Source organism: Gadus macrocephalus, chromosome 11, assembly GCF_031168955.1.
Source record: "Gadus macrocephalus chromosome 11, ASM3116895v1".
Classification (NCBI taxonomy): Eukaryota; Metazoa; Chordata; class Actinopteri; order Gadiformes; family Gadidae; genus Gadus; species Gadus macrocephalus.
The window spans coordinates 3,972,294-3,993,250 of NC_082392.1; the positions used below are offsets into that span (position 1 = coordinate 3,972,294).

The following is a 20,957-nucleotide window of genomic DNA, read 5'->3' on the forward strand; positions in this document are numbered from 1 at the left end:
CCAGCAGCGGCGGACTGCAGGGCCCCGCATTTGTCGCGAGAAGTCACGAAGTTTCCGGTGTTGTGTGTGTGTACCTGGAAACATGGCGGCCAGCTTCCGCGGCCGTCCTATCCGAAGTCTTCGGCTACGAGGTAAGCGTGTACAACTTGTACTGCCATTTTTACCATGCTCACTATAAAATAGAGGTTCTTAAGTACGCGATGACCCCTGCGTGTCTGCTCACAGTGTCGGTTACGTGTGCTTTTGACAGGTCGGAATGACAGCGGGGAGGAGAACGTACCGCTGGATCTGACCAGAGGTGAGCAGAGGCTTCATCACAGCCGATTACTGCTCAAAATGGATGAGCACCGTCTGTTAAACGAACCCCTACTGAAGTGGAGCACCGTGCTGCCCTTTCATGTCATGTCATTTGCCATCCCGTCAGACTCGCCTCACTGTTTTATAGCAGTGCCATAGCAGGCTAAGACCACATACACGGCATTAGCCCAGCTAACCTAACAAGCTAAGTTAGCTTCAGCTAGCTGCAAATGCTACCGAGCTATGTCGACGATCTGTTGTTTTGATTTGCGACACGGCGAGATCGTCAATTTTTGAGCGATCCTGGGATGAGTTGAAGGTTGGAAAGCGGTGTATTAGCCGGTTGTATGGGTGTTTTGGTGTAGCGACCGCTAGCCAATAGTAGTGGGAAGGATGGGACACATCCCTGGGTCTTAATGAGACTGTTGACACACAGTCTGTCAAGATGAACCACAATAGCATCACTGGCTGCACAGCCTAGAGTCCTGTCATCTCAGACCTGGATCGTCTTTAACAGTGGGGGGTTAATGAAGCTGTCAGATGTCATGAATGTGACCAACTGAATGATTTATTCCTAGGAAGATATAATGTTATTGATTTAGTATAAAAATGCATGTAGCCTAATCGCATCTAGCGTGTAACGCTACGACTACTCGATCCATTCTCCGGGACATACAAGTCACAAAATCGAATGACATTCTCAGAGATGTAGATGTATGGACGTGTACATACTGTATACATAACATTGGAATGCATAGTTACAATATTTGTTTTTGGTAAAACGAAGCGCTCTCGGATGCACATCGGATGCATGCTAGGACCTCAGGCTCAAACCTTCCTAGTCTCGTGTCTAGCCTCTGGAAAACGAATTACCAGCATATAGACACTGTTTAGGGAGGTTTACATAACCAGTCATTCATTCACCAAAAATATTCAGACATAAACCCTTTGTTTGTCGAACTGTCTCGGTATGAATCCCAACAAAGAAGAAGATGAAATCGCCTAGCTCAGTGGCCCCAGCCCCTCTCTTCCCTGGTTCTGCACAACAATATCTGTAAATTATGATTTAAACACCAGTCACATACAGATGTATGCGTAGATATAAATATTTCTCTCCCCTCCCCCCCACACAGAACCATCAGACAACTTCCGTGAAATCCTACAAAATGTGGCCAAGCCTCATGGAGTCAGTAACATGCGAAAACTGGGCCACCTGAACAACTTCATAAAGGTACGTTGCTGCTAGAACTAATTAGCTTGACTTATTTGTTCATTGTGTGTTTTGGATCTGGAGGTGGACATCCTAGTATAGCAAGCTTTGCATACAGCGGTACATCACACAGGAACAGATCAAGCGACTGTCGGGCGTGTTCCATCTTCTCCTACTTGTTACCGCATTCATTGGCTTGTAGCTGTCAACAAGGCGGTGTGTCATTGTGAAGCTGACACTGAGTGAGCTTGAGCTCTTGAGTGTGCGTGTGTATGTGTGACGGGAGCAGTGAAGAGGTTTAATGTGCTAAGTCTGCATTATGTGTAGTCCCATCATGGTAGGGACCAGGGCTTGAAGGCTTATCGGTGTTGTGGAGCTTCCTTGATATCAATGATGGTGTACGCTTTACTCGTTTTGAATTCCTATAGCGTTGTGTTTTTTATAATGTCGTTCAGTTGTTCCTTTGCAGAATAATTGTGCTGTGCACATTGGAAGAAAATTAGGGGTTTACTTTATGTTGTATCTACTATTACATAATGTTTATAGATCTTATTAGAAAAAATTCACCGGACATATTCTATTGTTGGTTACTTGCAAACAACAATACAATTCCCAAACAGTATAAATGATGAGTTCCAATTCAGCTACTCGCTGCCAGATACAAAAGAACAATGTCCGAATGCTGCAAACCGCAACACAGTGACTGCATTTCATGACAGCTGCAGGGCATCAGGCTGTCTTACTTGTTAAGCGTTGCTTCTGTTGTAAATACACCCGACAGTCTTGTTTACAACTATTCACACTCTACGGTCGATCTGTGAGCGTGCTTGCATGCCTGCCTTATGTGTGAGAGTTTGAACGCCAGGCTACTGATTCCATATTAGGATTCCAGGACACAGAGGGTGACTAATCCCATGGAAAGTGTCACAGAGAGTGCTTCCCTCCCCCCCCCCCCCCCCTCCCTCACACTACTCATTGGAACAGCCCCCCCCCCCCCCCCCCCCCTCCAGCATCGCACTGCTGCCGGTGCTGTCAGGCCCCCTCTCTTTCTGCTCTGGCACAAGGGAGATGCAGTCTTTCTGTGTCTCTCTCTCAGCCAACCCGTCCGACTCTATAAAAAGATGAAAGGTCAAGTTGAGAAAGCTATTGTTATAATGATTATGGTCTTTCCTCAAGTTTCACATGACCAGGCAGGTCCAATCATTGTTCCGATGTATAGTCATAGCACGTGTTTAGTGGGAATAGGATTCAGATTAGGTTTCATTGAACCGCAACACCCTTAGGGTCGGCATTGAGGGGGAGGTCATGTTGGACAAATCCCAATCCGTTTTCTTTTATCATTGCAGCTGCTATGCAGCATCGGCCACCATGAGGAGAAATTTGGGTTTACGTACGAAGAAATTATCATTTGGTAAGTAGTGTATTGTCAAGTCAGAACTTCCTCAAAGTGCTATTGTAGCGTATGCATTTTGCCCATTCGTTTAATTCCTCACCTACCCTAACAACAATTGAGAAACCTCAGGACGGTTGAAATCGTTAATAATAAATAACAGATCATAATTGTTGTGTATTGAACATGTTCTTCAAATGCCACAAACTTCAACAATTTGAAAGATGGCCATTGGTCAATGGTCAAGCTGCTGAAGCAGACCATACAGTCTCCTTCCTTGGGTCTGGGGGTGGCCGTTTGACCGCTCTGTGCTCTTGGTCCTCCAGCCTGCGGCTGGCTCTCCTGAACGAGGCGAAGGAGGTGCGCGCGGCTGGGCTGCGGGCTCTGCGATACCTGATCAGAGACACCAGTGTGCTGCAGAAGGTTCTCAGGCTGCAGGTGGACTACTTGATAGCCAGGTGAGGAACCCCCCTCTCAGAGCGCCCTCCTTGGGTTCACCGTGACCAGTCAATTGTTGTTTGTTTATTGTTTTATTGGATAGAAGGATCCTTATTAGCTGTCACAAAAGTGGGGCGAGTTAGTCTTCCTGGGATCCACACAGAAAGACACAAAACATAACAATGCACAAATCATAATTCAGGTAACGATGATCATCTAAAAGCAGTAAATCCTTATCAACATCATCAGAAATTATTCAGCTTTATTGTGCTGCCAGTTGACAGCGGAAACTGTCTGGTTTCTCTGATGAAGGCTGATGGGTTGGTGGATGTTATCATGACTGTGTGGTGCGTGGTTTGTCGGGGAAGGTGAAGTGTTGATGATTTGTGTCCAATCAGGTGCATCGACATCCAGCAGAGCAACGAGGGCGAGAGGACCCAGGCTCTGAGGCTCGTCCGAAAGGTGAGATTAAATCCACCTTAATCTTTAATCTCCCGACAGCCTATCTAGCTGTTCCCGCCTCCATGCGGGCCAGCCTGCTGGTTTAGTGGACAGAGCATAAGCACACTCAACTCTGGAGTAGGCACGGGACAACGTGATAATGTCATGTCACGATTATCCTGGAAAAAATACAGATGATTCAGGATATTGTCACTTTAATCATGGAACTCTTTAATGCCGCATTCCCACTGCAGGGTGCAGTACGGTTCGGTTCGCCTCAGTCCGGTAGGGAGGGGGCGGTATAGCCCAGCTCAGTTCCGAAGTCGCGTTTCCACCGCCGACAGTACCCTTTATGGTAGGCCGGATATCGATCGCCGCGGCAGCTATGTAAACATCGTGACATCATAGCAGCGCGACACAGTGTAGCCTGCTCAATAAAAACAATGGAAAAGTTGAACGCGACACATTAAACCAAGAGCTACCATGGAAGTCGTCCAGCAACAGTTCCTGGCCTTTATGCTTTTCATATGGCAGTTAATCAACTTCCGAATGCAAGCTTTGTTTGACGAAAGTTTGGAGGCTGCTGTCTGTTTGTTTTTATCCCCACGTCGCCCGGAAGTGACGATTCTGTCGACCAATCAACGGAGGGGGTGTGTAGCTCGAATTTTCCGGCACCCTTTCAGGCGTCTCAGTACCCCAACAGAGGAGTACTGAAGACGAGGGCAAAAAGAGTACGGCTCAGTCCGGGTCACGCCCACTTTCGGCGGTGGAAACGCATTCCGTACCGCACCTTTGCGAACCGAACCGCACCCTGCAGTGGAAACGCGGCATAAGGTGTACTAAAACATATTGGGATCACTTTTTCTTAACAATGCTTTCAGTGAAATCAGGTCCTCATTCTTCTGACAAATATACTCATTGTAAGTCTCTTTGGGTTAAAGCGTCTACTAAACGCCCTAGATGTAAATCTTCAGTTTTAGTACCTTTCAACCAATTCTAAATAAATCAGGAAATCAAGGTAAAGAATAGACAATTATAGAGGCGTACAACTACGACATCTACGACTGTATTATAGTGTACTCTTACTACAATGAATTCGACCCGTGATCCTGGTTTTATTCAAGTGAAAGACACCTTCACCTTGGTGCCCCTGAACCCTCTCTTCTCAGATCATCACGGTCAACGCCATGCTCTTCCCCACCTCGGTCGCCAACTCCCTGATCGCCGTGGGAACGGACGGACTGCAGGAGCGGGACCGCATGGTCCGCGCCGCCATCGCCATCGTCTGCGAGCTGGGTGAGTAGAGACGTCGCACATCTGTAAGTGAGAGACGGATGTGTTACACAAGCACAACTGGGAAGCTGTGTGTAGTTCCAGTGTTGGAAGGCCTCGTACGCACACAGGTCATAAGCAGGCTAAGAACCAAAGGAAAATAATTAGAAACATTCAAGGTTCTGTTTGACTTTGATGGAACAGAATTCAAGAAAATCGCCTCATGCCCTCTGATGCTGAATGCACGTTTGGGGAAGTAGTCTAGCCTGGCTAACGCCAGACCTCATCTCGAGATCGCGTGCAAGGCAGCATGGGTACACCCAGGCTAGCTGCGGTCGCCTGCATTGTACTATTTCTGCGATCGAGGGATCCCGTCCGAGGCTTAATCTATCTGACGCGTCGATGGTATCCGCAGCCCTGAAGAACCCGGAGGTGGTGGCCAAGCGAGGGGGCCTCAGCACTATCCTCAAGAGCGTCATCGACTGTCGGCTGAGCCGCATCAACGAGGCGCTGATCACCACCATCCTCCACCTCCTCAACCACCCGCAGACACGCCAGTACGTGCGCGCGGACGTGGAACTCGAGGTACGCGCGTGCACGACCATGCTAGCGTAAAATGTATGCTAATGCCCGCACAAGGGGTTCTTTTTTCTGTCTGGGATTAACACCGAGGTTTTTTTTTTGTGTGTCTTGTCCTATGGATTTTACAGTGATGAGTTTCAACACATACAGACATACACATACACGCATGCAAACATACACACACACTCACACTCTATCCCCTTCACACTTTCCTTTCCTCTAAACCGACTATCAGTGTAAGGAAACAGATTGAGACATCCCATAAACACCAAGCCACGATAGCTACATTGATGTCATTTGATGCCAATAGCAGGATGTCTATATTAATAGAGATGTCTATAGCGTTGCTTACAGCCCTCTGTGTTAACCCCGAGTGTTACTTTATTCAATTGAGTCAATATTTGCGAACATGTCTTTTGCTTTGCAGCAAATCCTGGCCCCATTCACGGATTTCCACTACCGGCACAACGCAGACACGTCAGAAGGGCAGCTCAAGTGAGTGTTGTGTGTTCGAGAGAGTGCAGGTTGGGGGCTCGGAGTGAGGTGGTCGATTTGGGATTGTCCCCTCACATTCACACTACATGCGTCCGTCAACGATAGTGTCCGACCGGTATTATCAGCTGATATTTGCGATTTGTACGTTTATCGGCATCGGCCGATTTTGTTTCAAAAGCAGTATCGGCTCCAAATATCGGTTCATGAAAATCGGTATTGGCGTATCGGTCATCGGCTAAGGCTGATGAAAATGTATCTGCATCGTATCGGCCCTAAAAAATCCATGTCGGTCGAACCCTAGTCTACGGATGTCATTGACTTTGCATGGGGCGCTCTCGAAATGCATTGTGGGTCCATCTGTTCCGTCGGCTCTGTTGCCCGCGTCAAAAAGTTGAGACGTGTTCAACTTTTTAGGCAGCGATGGATCCGTCGGCCCATCACATCGCGTTATGCACCTAATACGTAAATACACTGTCCAATGAAATCGCCTTTGTAATGCAACCCGGGAAAACACATGGATACGTCAAAAAGCCCCCCTCCGTCAACGGACGCATGTGGTGTGACCTTAGGTTCGGTGTTGGTGCCAACCGGTGAATGGCGTTGATAGTTCCTTGTGTTAAATCCTCCCTAAAAATAGCCCTTCATTGTGATTGTTTATGAAATGACATTGCAGTTCAACAGCCATGATTATAATGTTTTTGTCAGGATTGCTTTACGTGCTTTGTTTACAGATATGCAATGAAGTCAGTTCCAGGTTTTTATCAAAAAATCGCAAGCTTTCTTCTGACACAGATAAACGATTATGTTTTTTTAAGATGATGTTGTTGTCCCTACTGTGGTGTTGGTTCTTGTGTTTCAATGAACGTTTTGTTTTCACCGGTTGATGTGTGTGTCGGTCTCTCCTCAGGGAGGATCGGGATTCCCGCTTCCTGTCCAGTCGGATGGCCATAGTAGCAGCGTTCCGTTCCTGGTCCGGTACGTGTCTTATGATTCACACACTTACACTTTAAACGCATGTTATGGGATTTCATGTGTGGTTTGACTCTTGCTGCTTTTCTGTCTTGGTTTGTGATTCCAGGGATTATCAACTTATGCAAGGCCGGGAATTCTGGAATCCAGTCTTTGATTGGCTTACTCAGTATACCTAACATGGAAGTTAGGGTGAGTAATGGCTAACTCTTATCTCGGCTCTTTTAATGAATGCGGTGGTGGCAGTTGGTGTTATTGTTTGATCATAAAACATCAAACGAGAGGTGTGTTGCAGCCACAAACCTCTGCGAGTCAGTAATATTAACTAGAAGTCATTTTCATTTTCTCCTTGATGTAGTGATGGAATTTTACATTTCAAATGAACCAAGCAGTTTTTCCCCCACTTGAGACGGAGGCCAATGAATTCAGTGAGATGAACGTAAAGCAACATCTGAGTACATTTGCCACAGCTATGATGTCTTTGAATCATAAAGGGGTTGCATCATTGAGGAAAAAAGTAATTTTAGGGCACTTCTTGACACCGAAGCATTTGATTTAATAGAACATGATCAAGAGAAGATACAGGCAGCGAACTACCAAGCGTCTTCGATGAGGCAATGGGTGTACGTGATTTTCGTTCTCAGCAGTATAGGCCAGGAGCATAGTAACTTGTCAATTCAAATACTGAGTCTCTTGAGTTGATGAGCGGTTCATTGTGACACCAGGCCGGGCTGAGGTTGTGGTGACACCAAAGGATTGAGTTAGTCTATACTGGGACTGAGGGGAAGCGGGCCATAAGGCATGGGGGCAGTGTTCAGATCTCATGGTTATATTGTCAGTAAAGGAAGAGAGATTTCTTTGAGGTCCTCCTAAGAGACTTCTTGCAAAGGCTTACTCAATTATAACTAACTGGTATAGAAGGTTATGTTTTATGTGGAGTGTTATTTATATTTTCCGGGACAATTGTGTTTTGGAATTATACAATGCAAGCAGTCAATCTCTGCGTTTGAGCATAATAAGAAGAGCGAATGTAGAGTAAGGAAAAGGTGGAAAATAATCATAATGCATGTCTAGGGAACGTTGGCGTCAGCCACCAATCACAATGTGATTAGAGAGTGCAACACACGGGAGTCAATTATAGGTCAGCCGTTGTAGGGTGACACGGTTACAGTACGAAGTTGCGGAACGATTGCAATCACAGCCGTGTGTGGGAGGAGAGTCTAATATTTCATCCGAATTGAAATGATGAAATGTACTTTAAGCAGTGTGTAGGAGTATTGCCGCTTTAAAGGAAGGAAACGGGTGTACAATTAGTTAAACGTTTGTCATTTTTACTGCTTAGTTCACCTTGTAACACTCTCAGTTTGGGTCTGCCTGTATAGGTAAAACGGTGTGTAAATGTTTAAGCTGACCGGCTCCTGAATGTTATTTCCCCCCCTACAGAAAGGCTTGCTCGAGGTCTTATACGAGATATTCCGGCTTCCTCTGCCTATTGCAACCCAAGACTTCACAGAAGCTCTGCACAGTGTCGGTAAGTCAAAACGCCCCTGACTTTCAGATTGCACCTCTTGCTACACCATCTACCTAGTTTCCTATTGATCCTGGCCTCGCTCTGCATAGCGTGTCGCGTCGCTCTCTGTCTGGGTGTCATGGGTCGTACTGATCTCCTCCTCCTCCTCCTCCCCCCCCCCCCCCCCCCCCCAAAGACCCCAGCAGGGGCCAGGACAGCTGGAGACTCTCCGATGGCTTCGTGGCCGCTGAGGCCAAGGTCCTACTCCCTCACCGGGCTCGTTCCAGGTGAGCTCCTCTCTCTGCCAAGGCTCTGCTAGCGCTGAGAATAGCAACCATAGCCACTGCTATGGTCGAAGCTGTTGTGTGTTGGTCAAGTCAATTGCTAATTCTTTGTTTGTTTGTGCTCAGGCCTGACCTGATGGACAACTATCTTGCATTGGTGCTGTCGGCTTTCATCACTGGGGGCCTGTTGGAGGTGGGTTGATGTTCTCTGCCAGCCTGCAGTATGGGCCAAACGGGGATGGCCAGTGTCTTGGTTTTTGTCCATTTTATCTTCACGGATGCACTTCTTATCTTGTTTATCTTTGCTCATGTTGCTGTTTCCCCTGACCATCCTAGGGTCTGGTTGAAGTGGTGACCAGCAGTGAGGACCAGCTTGCTGTCAGAGCCACCATTCTCCTGGGAGAACTACTGCACATGGTAATGGAACGTTGGTGTTACGGGATGCAACAATCCGATTTTTCAGGGCGTTACTAATCACAGATTTAATTTACATTAAACAGTGAAATATAGGCTAGAATTGTCATTTTCATCATTCAGACATTCATTTAAAAGACAGAACAATGAATAACCTTTTAATATATTATGGATGATAGTGGAAGTCACTTGATTGGCTCCTGGAAAAAGCTATCTTCTTATTGATCGGCCGAAGACATTTCACATGTTTAGCTTATATCGGCCAATAATGATCAGTTGGTGTGTGTTATTGCTCCTCTCAGCTGCAAGGTAATATCAGTGGCAATTGTTTCTCTTCTCCACCCTTTTCTTGTGCAGGCCAACACTATCCTGCCTCATTCCCACAGCCACCACCTGCATTGTCTCCCCACCCTCATCAACATGGCAGCCTCCTTCGGCATCGCCCCGGAGAAAAGACAGTGAGTTCGGACATGGCACGGAAGCACAAACGAGTTCTGTTTCCCATCACAAACGCTTCCTGCCCCCTCCTGCACTTAACCGTGTCAGACTCTGTGATGGTTGTCTGAGAGAATATCTCAAGCCCTGCCACTCATATCTGCCGGTGCCGTGTTGTTCCAGTCGAGCGAGCGGGGCGGTCAACCAGCTGAAGCGCTTCCATGAGAAGAAGAAGCAGGGACTGAAGCCCTGCAGCCTGTACCTGGACCACATCATCCGCAAGTCTTTGTCGGCGCACAGCCGCAGGGACACGCACACGCGGGCACACCGAGACATCTACGCCATCAAGGTACGTGGCAGACGCACGGCAGACGATGGCCTACTTTTGGACATTTCACTTAAGGTTTAGCTGAAAAACAGCCCAAAACATGATGGATGATATTTGATCTAAAAACAGAAATTATGTAATCACTTATGTAATAAGTAATTTGGTATTTTATTAATTGTAGCCATTGTACATTACTGAATTATATATTACTGCGGTTTTTATGAAATTTGGCTTCCAACAGTTAATGTAACACAAATATTCCTTTTGATGCATCACTATTGTACAACATGAAGGCGTCTCTTTTTGCTTATTTGGGTTTTTCTTTATTGTGTGTAGGACACGGAAGAGGCTCTGATGACGAACCTAAAAGACAGCCAAATTCTCAACCACAAGCACAATCTGGAGTGGAACTGGCTGCTCATCGCCACCATCCTCAAGGTGGGCCTTCACTCGATGTCTCATAACCTGAACTCGTCTGTAGCTGAAAGCCTCATTATGTTTCTGTGTGATTGTTGCAAACCGTTTTAAATTGTGCAGCCTTCGTTACAAGGGGTCCTTACACTAAATGCCCACTAGAGGGGGATTTATCAACCAACCAACCAACCGATTTGCTAAACATCTGTGGGTGAATCATCAAAAAAACAAACTTTGTAAAAAGTAAAGCATTTAGAAGACTTCAACGTTTATTAAAATAAAAATTTATGCTGAGTTATCTGTAGCCTGGAACCGCTAGAGCTACGAGTACAGCACCACTCGTCAAGTCCCCGATCAGTGATCGGCCTCATCGAGGTGGATGTCACGCGACGAAATCGCGATGTAATAGAACGCGATATTGAAATCGCAAAGGCTGCGATTATAAAATAATATATTTTTATTATTATTTTTCTTTTACAATTCAATAGTTAAATATAAAGATGTTATAATATAAATTCATATCAACAACTCGGCCAAGCCTGAAGGAAAGGGCAGTTTATATGTTGACTGCTTCCAATGTTGTGTTGGTCATACTAAAGAATGATTTATTTCTTTTGTAGTGAATAATACACAACAAAAGGAGCTTCATGAATTAAAAAAATCGCATATTAAATCGCATTCGCGATATTGGTCAAAATGATCGCATAATTAGATTATTTCCCCAAATGGTTCATCCGTACCCCCGTTGCGTTACGACCAGACGCCCGGTTATCATGCTCTCACGTTGCTGAAGTTCGACCATGTGCGGACCTGTGTGTTCACTCCTCACATGATAACGTGTGTCTCTTCCCTCAGTGGCCAAACGTTAACCTCAGGAACAACAAAGACGAGCAGATGCACAAGTAAGACGGCCCCCTACATCAGCCCCCCCCCCCCCCCCTCCCCATCCCCGCCATCTAGCCCTAAACCCACCTCCTGCCTGTTCTTCCACCTTAAACTAAGGTTTTACCATGCACAAAACTAACTTTGTACTTTATTTTAGTATTTATTGATTGTATTTTTAACTTTTTAAGTATGGAAGCTATCGGAGGAATTGTGCGGTGATTGTCTGTCTTGAAGCTGCAGTGTCACTGTCGTCTCCTGCCAAGGATGATTAAAATGATCGATCCATTATCCATCTAAAAAGACCCTTCTCTGTGGCGCTGCCTCCAGGTTCGTGCGGCGGCTCCTGTACTTCTACAAGCCCAGCAGCAAGCTGTACGCGGGGCTGGAGCTGGACCACTCCCGGGCCCGGCACCTCACCGTGGTGGGCTGCCAGTTCATAGAGTTCCTCATGGAGTCCGGCGAGGTGAGAGAACGCCGTCCCACCGCAGACACACACACACACACACACACACACCCTACCTTTACATGGTGGACATGACGGTTCCTTTGTTGATCACGGTACCCTCAAAAGTCAAAGTCAAAGTGAACTTTATTGTCAGAACGACCATGCAACAAGTTATATAGAGGACCGAAATTGCGTTTCCCCATCCTCCAAATGCGCTATTAATATATTAACCAATCAACACATAAAATAATAACCTAATGGTGCAAAAAGCAGACAACAAACATATAACATAACATAATAATAGTGCAATAAGACAACAACATATATAGACGCACTAGATTATACAGAAAGTAATCTTCACAATGTTATGAGGTAGTTATTGTGGTTCAAATAAAGATGCCCTATAGTCCAGTGACCCCCTAACCAAGACGCTCTTTCCCCTCCCCCCCCCCCCCCCCGTCGCCGTCGCCGTGAGCAGGAGGGCCAGGGCTACCTGGAGGAGCTGGTGAAGGACATGGTGGCCTGGCTGTCGCTGTCCTCGGGGCAGAAGCCCGAGAGGAGCCTGCAGAGCAACGGCCTCATCACCACCCTCAGCCAACACTACTTCCTCTTCCTGGGGACGCTCTCGGCCAACCCGCACGGCGTCAAGCTGCTGGAGAAGTGCGGCCTGTTTCAGTGGTAGGTCGGGGAGGGCGGGCCCGCACCAAAAAATTTAAAATAGACGTCTTTCAATTTTTTTTTATAAATAAATGACTTTATTGTCAAGTGAAGTTTATTTTCTTCTTCCGTTTCCCTCCCTTGCAGCCTGCTGAATCTGTGTTCGTTAAAGAACCAGGACGCTGTCCTCAAGCTGACCGTCTCCACTCTGGACTACAGCCGCGACGGCCTGTCCAGAGTCATCCTCTCCAAGATCCTCACCGCAGCCACCGATGTAGGCCGCGCACCCACCCACCCACTCACTCACTCACTCACTCACTCACTCACTCACTCACTCACTCACTCACTCACTCACTCACTCACTCACTCACTCACTCACTCACTCACTCTCTCACAATCACACACTCTCTCCCACTCACTCACTCTCTCCCACTCACTCACACACTCTCCCACTCACACACACTCTCCCACTCACGCACACTCTCCCACTCACTCACACACTCTCCCACTCACACACACTCTCCCACTCTCCCACTCACTCACACACTCACTCTCCCACTCTCTCACACACTCTCTCCCTCTCACTCCCAGATCCATAAACCTGTTGTCCGCTCTATCCCACTCTATGGACCGGACTCACACCCCCCCCCCCCCCCCTCCCCATGTCTTGTCCCCACAGATCGGCCGCCTGTACGCCACCAAGCACCTGCGCGTGCTGCTGCGCGCGGGCGTGGAGTTCTTCAGCAGCTGGGGCATGGAGCTGCTGGTCACCCAGCTCCACGACCACAGCAAGGCCGTGTCCATGGAGGCGCTGGACATCCTCGACGAGGCCTGCGAGGACAAGGTGACACGCACGCACGCACACACTCACTCACTCACAATCACGTTTTATGATGCTAGCGAGGGAGGGGTGTGTGTGTGTGTGTGTGTGTGTGTGTGTGTGTGTGTGTGTGTGTGTGTGTGTGTGTGTGTGTGTGTGTGTGTGTGTGTGTGTGTGTGTGTGTGTGTGTGTGTGTGTGTGTGTGTGTGGGGGAGACAGACATGGTCAGCACTGCTCAGTGTTTGGATAAAAAAAGAAAAGCTTTGTATGTCAGCTGGTAGATTGAGCATGGTTCCACTTTGCTGTTCATGCCGGTGTGTGTGTGTGTGTGTGTGTGTGTATGCGTGTTCTGTCTAACCTGGCGTGTCTTGCTGGTTCACAGGCCAACCTCCACGCTCTGATCCAGCTCAAACCGGCTCTGTCCCACCTGGGGGACAAGGGCCTGCTGTTACTCCTCAGGTCGGTCCACTCCGCACCACACCACACAATGTCGTGACAACAGCATCCTTTCAGTCGCTCGTCCACAAAGTCTCGGAAGTGACTGCTTTGGAAAGGGCTTGTGACACAGCGTTAACGGATACGCTCTCACCCTCGCGTGTTTAGGTTCCTCTCCATACCCAAGGGCTTCTCCTACCTCAACGAGAGGGGCTATGTGAGCAAACAGCTGGACCGATGGCAGAAGGTAAGACCCCCCGTTTACAGCCGCCGCTCAAGACGACCACGTGTGAGACGGTGGTGGGACTCTAAACACGGGCTTCCTGTGTTGTGGCAGGAGTACAACCTGAAGTACGTGGACCTCATCGAGGAGCAGCTCAACGAGGCGCTGACCACGTACCGCAAGCCGGTCGACGGAGACAACTACGTCAGGCGCAGCAACCAAAGGTGAGGGAGAGAGAGGGTGTAGGAGCTCACCCCCACCCCCCCAGCCAGCACCTCGCTCTTTAGACCGCTTGCTGCTTGGGGACAGGCTGCACGAATCGTCCGCTGAGTTCTTTTGTTTGAGAACTTTTTGCTTAACCCGTCCTCCCCTTTTCATGACTCTAGGTTACAACGACCAAACGTCTATCTCCCTGTGCACTTGTACGGTCAGCTGGTCCACGACAAGACAGGCTGCCACCTGCTGGAGGTCCAGGTACCCACACACCCCCCCCCCCCCCCCCCCCAACAACATTTACACTAATGTCATGTAGGATTTAGCTTAGGTTATTTTGGCGCAGAAAATAACTGAGGCGGGGTGATGACAACTACCTCCTGATGTTCTCCTCCTCCTCCTCCTCCTCCTCCTCCTTCCACTTCTCCTTCTCCTTCTCCTCCTCCTCCTCCTCCTTCTACTTCTCCTTCTCCTTCTCCTCCTCCTCCTCCTCCTTCTCCTCCTTCTCCTCCTTCTCCTCCTCCTCCTCCTCCTTCAACTCCTCCTCCTCCTCCTCCTCCTCCTTCCACTTCTCCTCCTCCTCCTCCTCCTCCTCCTCCTCCTCAGAGTGTGGTTCCAGACCTCAGCTACACGGTCCGCTCCCCGATGCTGGACACCTGGGAGGGCATCAAACATCTGAAGGCGGCTCTCTGGGCTTTGGTCGGCACCCGTTTGCGTTCACCTCCCCCCCCTCACACCCACCCTGTCTACTACTCACCCTGATCTAACGAGAGCCCCCCCTCTCTGTCCCTACAGGCCAACATCGGCTCCTCCAACTGGGGCTTGAATCTCCTGCAGGAGGAGAACGTCATTCCTGACATCCTGGCCATGGCGCAGCACTGCGAGGTGCTGTCCATACGGGGGTAAGAGCCTGTGGTGAACGCCCGTGGTCATGACGTGCTGTTGTTGTTGTGACGGCCCACGCCGTGTGGGAGGCACGAGAAGAAGAGAGAGGGGTTTTCTGAAATTTCTGTTGTTGTCGTTGGATCGCACTTAGTCGACATCTCCAACCTACACCATCTTTTTCCATCCCCCCCACACAGTTTCCGAGACCAGCATAACAGATTGGTTTTGTAAATCTCCCACATGGTTTGACCCGCATTCGGTTTGATTTAAGTTTCGTTTTTTGGATTTATCAATTTATGATGATCATGAGCTTGAAAGGGTTATAGAAACGGATCATGCAACATGTATGATAGGTTTGTCCCAGGTTTAGTTTCCCTCCACTGCAGACATTTCAGTATATTTGTGTGTGTGTGTGTGTGTGTGTGTGTGTGTGTGTGTGTGTGTGTGTGTGTGTGTGTGTGTGTGTGTGTGTGTGTGTGTGTGTGTGTGTGTGTGTGTGTGTGTGTGTGTGTGTGTGTGTGTGTGTGTGTGTGCAGGACGTGCGTGTACGTGCTGGGGGTGATCTCCAAGACCCGGCAGGGCTGCGAGGTGCTGAAGCAGCACGGCTGGGACGCGGTGCGCCACAGCCGGCGAACCCAGTGGCCCGTGACGCCCGAGGAGGTGGACGCCATGCTGACCTCGGAGCTGTCCTCTGTGCCCAGCACGCTCAGCCTGAACTCCGAGTCCACCAGCTCGCGCCACAACAGCGAGAGCGAGTCGCAGCCCAGTGAGTAGCGTGGATGGGTTGTTTTTGGGCGATTTGACGATTTGGCAAAATAATCGAATTGCGATACATTTTTTACCAATATTGCGTTTGCGATTTAATGTGCGTTTTTTTTTTTCATTTATTAAGTTCCTTATGTTCTGTATTATTCACAAAAAAGGAAATAAAACATTCTTTAGTACGACCAACACAACATTGGAAGCAGTCAACTTATAAACTGCTGTTGCCTTTAGGCCAGGCCGATGTGTTGAGATGAATTGATGTTATAACACTTTATTTAACTATAGAATCTTAAAAGAAAAATAAATATAAATCGTACTGATTCCTGTCAGTAACTATAAGAAGTCATTCAATCAATTTATTAAAAAATTGTAATCGCTCCTTTGCGATTTGCGTTTCGTGTTCTATTACATCTAACTGTTGGACAAGCGTGTTTGGTTGGCTCATAGAGAAGTATGGAAGGGTTTGACAGTAATGGTTGGCTGAGGGTCTATGACCAGTTGAATGTCCCGTCAGGAGTGTTCAACTTTTCAACCCACTAGCACACGATTGGGCCGATGCTACAAAAAGAGACATAAATGTATATTTTGCATTATACTATTTTTAAATCCTCCAGTGTTGTACATGGCTGTCTGCAGGGGAGATTGTTCAGTTTGTCTTCGTTCAAATTAATGATTAAACATGTTAGGTACCAAAAGTCCTTGTTTTTATGCTCAAACGCTGATAATAACTGAATCTTTGAGCGAGAGCCAGTAAAAATGATCATAGGGCAAGTTAGCTTCAGTTATTTGTTACTAATAATTAGTTTCGACTATTAAAAAAAAAAATAATAATCATAAAAAAAAAAAAAAGTAAGCATCCACTTGAGGACATTTCTTAAGGTCGGTGTTGGCCTCTCGCCCGCAGGCATGTACATCATGGACGACGACAAGTGCGAGGTGCTGGAGCACCTGGACGAGTCCAGCTACCTGCGCTGCAAGCCGGCCAAGGAGCGCAGCCCCTTCACCATCCTGGCCTCCACGCGCTTCGTGCGCAACCGCCTCATCAACTCCCTGTCGCTGCCCAGCAAGAAGCTGCGCTCCACCAGCGACCCCAAGATGCCGTCGGGCTCCCACACGCCCACGGAGCTCAAGATGGGCATGCGGCGGAACCGCACGGTCACGGAGCCCTCGGTGTTCAGCTCCAGCCAGAGCGACGTCTTCACGCCCATGTTCAACGGCCGGGCCGTGCCCAAGAGCCCCACCGTCAGCCTGGAGACGTCCTTCGTGGGGACGCGGGGCGACTCGGAGGAGCAGCTCTCCGAGGGCAGGCTGACCCGGGGAGGCGGGTCGTCCGGGGGCCTGGTGCTGGGGGTCCTCGGGGCGGGGCACGCGGCCGGGGACCCCCCCGGCGGCGGCGGTGGCGGCGGCGGCGGCGGCCGGGAGCAGAGCAGCCGGGAGCGGCTGGCGGGCGGCGACGGCGGCGGCGGCGTCAGCGGGGGCGGTTCCACTGTAGGAGGAGGAGGAGTAGGAGGGGGGGGCGGCGGCGGGGGCGGGACTCAGTTCAAGAGCCGCAGCCAGAGCTTTAACACGGACACGACCACCAGCGGCATCAGCTCCATGAGCTCCAGCCCGTCCCGGGAGACGGTGGGGGGGCCCGAGCAGGCGGACCCCGAGCAGCCCGACTCGGCGGACTGCGTGAGCCTCAACACGGTGGTGTCGGCCAAGACGGACAAGACGCTGCTGACCCTGCTGTCGCCGCAGTCCCCCGAGTCGGACGACCACGACGACGGCCACGACGACGGCCACGACGAGCCCAAGGCCGGCGCCGTGGCGCTGGTGCCGCCGGGCTCGTCGCACACCCTCCCCCGCCGGGCGCACTCCTTCAAGTCGCCGTCGGTGGCCAACATCAAGAGCCTGGCGGACTGCAGCTTCATGTACACCAGCCCGCGCGACGCGCTGGGCTACGCCACGCTGAAGCGGCTGCAGCAGCAGCGCATCCACCCGTCGATGTCGCACAGCGAGGCGCTGGCGTCGCCCGCCAAGGACGTGCTGTTCACCGACACCATCACCATGAAGACGGGCAGCCTGGACTCCCGGCTCACGCCGCGCAGGTAGGCCCCGCCCCCCCCCGATGAGTGAGTGACACCCGGAGGTTAGCGATGCAAAGTGGGGCCGGTGTGTGTGGCTGTTTGCCTTTAAAACAACGGGATTCGTACTTTTTCTTCCCCATTTGGCAAATCTCATTTGGTTTTTCGTTTCTTAGCCTCTGTGCTTGACGAGTGTTTGGACCCCTGTAGGGCTGCTCGATTATGGGAAGAATCATAATCACGATTATTTTTGTCACTATTGAAATCACGATTATTCAAACGATTATTTTTGAGTTTGAAAACATGGTGTATTTATTCAGCATGTCTCTCCCCAAAAATAACTTTGTAGCTGAGAACTTTGAAATTTCGCCTTAAAAAAATACACAGAATGGTCAAAAATAAAATGTTCCAATCTGAAATAATATACAGGTATCCAGCTGCTCTGCCCTTTCTATAAAACATTATATAAAAATAATAGTACAAAAAAAATCAAACGATCACAAAATTAACATAATTTTGTGATTGTTTGAATTTTTTTGTACTATTATTTTGATTTATTGAATGTTTGACGCTTAAATCGAATTCGCGATCAAAATCTAATTAATCGCCCAGCCCTAGACCCCTGCTGTGGCTTGGCTGACGGCCGGGGTAACGGGGGGTTCTCTCCTGTGGGCGGGGGGGGGGGGGGGGGGGGGGACGACGACACTGGGATAGGGATGCACTGGAGAGGAAGGAAGGCGGGGACGTCCTCTTTAGCCGGTGTAACACATGTACTGAATAAGTGTGTGTGTGTGTGTGTGTGTGTGCGTTTTATGCTCTGCACACGTTATGCCCCGCCCCTCAGGCTGTCTGATTGGATCGAAGCGTGTGCCGCTGAACCCGGTGCGAGTCCGTACCGCAGGATGTCCCGGACGCTGGTCCCGCGGTGGGTGTGGCCGCTCGGTAGACCGTAGAGCTTGAGTGGACCCCCGTGTAGGCCTTTAGTGTACCGTAGTGGCCCCGAGGCACGGAGTGGTAGACCTAGGGGTCGTCTTGTGGTTGTAGTCTAGTTAGTACTAGGGCCCGACCGATATTGATTTTTGAGTGCCGATGCCGATTATTTTCAGAGAAAAATTACGATTACGATTTAATCGGCCGATTAAAAAAAAAATATATATATATATATAAAACGTAGTTTTTGATACCTTAAATATACTTTAAACACTTTTGACGAATATGTGAATTGAATGCAGAACCTTTGAGTGTTTTAGAATACATTTACAGTCAAAAATGAGTGTAATGTAAAATAAATAACTAACTCCCAATGTGCTGCGCTCGTGAGCAGTGACTAACACGTGCGTGCTGAGCAGTATGGTCTCACCGTTAGAGTCTACAGTATAACAAATTAACATGGCCTGGGACCTAAAGAAAAACAGGCACAACATGCTCAAACAACGCGTCTTGTGTACATTGGTGAGGTGAGCGCGCAGCTGCCTGAGCGAGCGTGCTTTCATGTTGTACGGTAAAATTCAATCTCCTCTTTTTTACTCCAGCTAAAGTTGTTAGTTAGCAAGGCGAGTAGGAGCGCAATCTGCAGGATACTAATCGCAATAACATTTATTAAAAAAAAAATAAAAAAAAATCGGTTGTAATCTGCGTCTTTTTGGCCGATGCCGATTATTTTCAAAAAGGCTATAATCGGCCGATTAAATCGGTCGGGCCCTAGTTAGTACTAGTCCAGCCTCACTACACCTGTTGTCTTGTAGGACGGCAGCTTGATGTGATTCAAATGTCAAAACTCCATGTGTAGCAAAAAAGTAGTAAAATAAATGACTGAAACGTCCGAAAATTGTGATTGGCATGTGTGTGTGTGTGTGTGTGTGTGTGTGTGTGTGTGTGTGTGTGTGTGTGTGCGCGCGTGTCCGTTCTGTGCCTGTTGCGCTGCGGCAAGCTACTAGTGGTCGTGTGCGTGCGTGTGTGCGTGCTCGCGTGTGTGTGTGTGTGTGTGTGTTGGTGTGCGCAGGCTGTCTGACAGGAGGAAAACGTGCGCTGACCCGTGCACTCTGGAGGCCCCGTACCGCCGGCTCTCCCGGACCCTGGGGGGCCGTTGGGTCGGGCCTGCGCCGCGCCGGTAACGAAGCGTCGTAGTCTAGAGCCCGGCGTCCTCCAATCAGAGGAGGCGTCACACGCCTAGCGCCGGAGGTCAATGCAGTGACTCCTGTAGCGTCGTTAGCCTCCTCACGCCCACTGCCCCCTAGGGGTCTGGTTACTGCCCCCCCCCCCCCACCACTGCCCCCTAGGGGTCTGGTTACTGCCCCCCCCCCCCCTACCCACTGCCCCCTAGGGGTCTGGTTACTGCCCCCCCCCCCCCCCCCCCACTGTCCCCTAGGGGTCTGGTTACTGCCCCCCCCCCCCCCCCCCCTACTGTCCCCTAGGGGTCTGGTTACTGCCCCCCCCCCCCCCCCTACTGCCCCCTAGGGGTCTGGTTACTGCCCCCCCCCCCCCCTACTGTCCCCTAGGGGTCTGGTTACTGCCCCCCCCCCCCCCACTGTCCCCTAGGGGTCTGGTTACTGCCCCCCCCCCCCCCCTACTGTCCCCTAGGGGTCTGGTTACTGCCCCCCCCCCCCCTACCCACTGCCCCCTAGGGGTCTGGTTACTGCCCCCCCCCCCCCTACCCACTGCCCCCTAGGGGTCCGGTTACTGCCCCCTAGGGGTCCGGTTACTGCCCCCTAGGGGTCTGGTTACTGCCCCCTAGGGGTCCGGTTACTGCCCCCTAGGGGTCTGGTTACTGTCCCCTAGGGGTCTGTTTACTGCTCCTTGTCCCGCTTCCATAGACCCAGTGCTAGTCTACCAAATGTTGCATAAGGTCCCACAGCTAGAGGGAGGGCTTGAGTTGTCTGTTCGTTGTGAGTCAGATGAACGGTAAGCCCCCCCCCCCCCCCCCCCTGACGTTCGGTCCTGCTCTGACCTGTGACTGTGAAGCCTGTGTCGTCATGTTGTGTCATTCTCGTTAAGAGTCTTGATATTTTGTAGTTTGTTCTCTGACCAACAAATGTATCCAAATGTTCTAGCGTGAAGAAATTGCAGCCGCTCTTCTTAAGCGGG

The 20,957-nt window shown here is 49.7% G+C and overlaps 1 protein-coding gene across 1 annotated transcript in view; it reads left to right on the top strand.

Annotated features, from left to right (window-relative positions):
* The window catches only part of LOC132467258 (rapamycin-insensitive companion of mTOR-like), a 30,356-nt gene continuing 9,399 nt past the window's right edge, over nucleotides 1-20,957 (top strand). Inside the window, exons 1-31 of the mRNA XM_060064437.1 lie at nucleotides 1-131; nucleotides 251-298; nucleotides 1,431-1,528; nucleotides 2,854-2,918; nucleotides 3,224-3,355; nucleotides 3,734-3,797; nucleotides 4,946-5,072; nucleotides 5,464-5,633; nucleotides 6,058-6,125; nucleotides 7,033-7,100; nucleotides 7,204-7,286; nucleotides 8,538-8,625; nucleotides 8,801-8,891; nucleotides 9,015-9,081; nucleotides 9,225-9,305; nucleotides 9,660-9,760; nucleotides 9,921-10,086; nucleotides 10,402-10,503; nucleotides 11,335-11,381; nucleotides 11,692-11,827; nucleotides 12,288-12,487; nucleotides 12,614-12,740; nucleotides 13,146-13,310; nucleotides 13,669-13,745; nucleotides 13,890-13,968; nucleotides 14,059-14,168; nucleotides 14,331-14,418; nucleotides 14,764-14,856; nucleotides 14,953-15,059; nucleotides 15,579-15,808; nucleotides 16,712-17,897. Of these exons, the coding sequence (XP_059920420.1) occupies nucleotides 83-131; nucleotides 251-298; nucleotides 1,431-1,528; nucleotides 2,854-2,918; nucleotides 3,224-3,355; nucleotides 3,734-3,797; nucleotides 4,946-5,072; nucleotides 5,464-5,633; nucleotides 6,058-6,125; nucleotides 7,033-7,100; nucleotides 7,204-7,286; nucleotides 8,538-8,625; nucleotides 8,801-8,891; nucleotides 9,015-9,081; nucleotides 9,225-9,305; nucleotides 9,660-9,760; nucleotides 9,921-10,086; nucleotides 10,402-10,503; nucleotides 11,335-11,381; nucleotides 11,692-11,827; nucleotides 12,288-12,487; nucleotides 12,614-12,740; nucleotides 13,146-13,310; nucleotides 13,669-13,745; nucleotides 13,890-13,968; nucleotides 14,059-14,168; nucleotides 14,331-14,418; nucleotides 14,764-14,856; nucleotides 14,953-15,059; nucleotides 15,579-15,808; nucleotides 16,712-17,897 (4,313 nt within the window). The 5' untranslated portion in view covers nucleotides 1-82. The remainder of the gene's footprint in view (nucleotides 132-250; nucleotides 299-1,430; nucleotides 1,529-2,853; nucleotides 2,919-3,223; nucleotides 3,356-3,733; nucleotides 3,798-4,945; nucleotides 5,073-5,463; nucleotides 5,634-6,057; nucleotides 6,126-7,032; nucleotides 7,101-7,203; nucleotides 7,287-8,537; nucleotides 8,626-8,800; nucleotides 8,892-9,014; nucleotides 9,082-9,224; nucleotides 9,306-9,659; nucleotides 9,761-9,920; nucleotides 10,087-10,401; nucleotides 10,504-11,334; nucleotides 11,382-11,691; nucleotides 11,828-12,287; nucleotides 12,488-12,613; nucleotides 12,741-13,145; nucleotides 13,311-13,668; nucleotides 13,746-13,889; nucleotides 13,969-14,058; nucleotides 14,169-14,330; nucleotides 14,419-14,763; nucleotides 14,857-14,952; nucleotides 15,060-15,578; nucleotides 15,809-16,711; nucleotides 17,898-20,957) is intronic.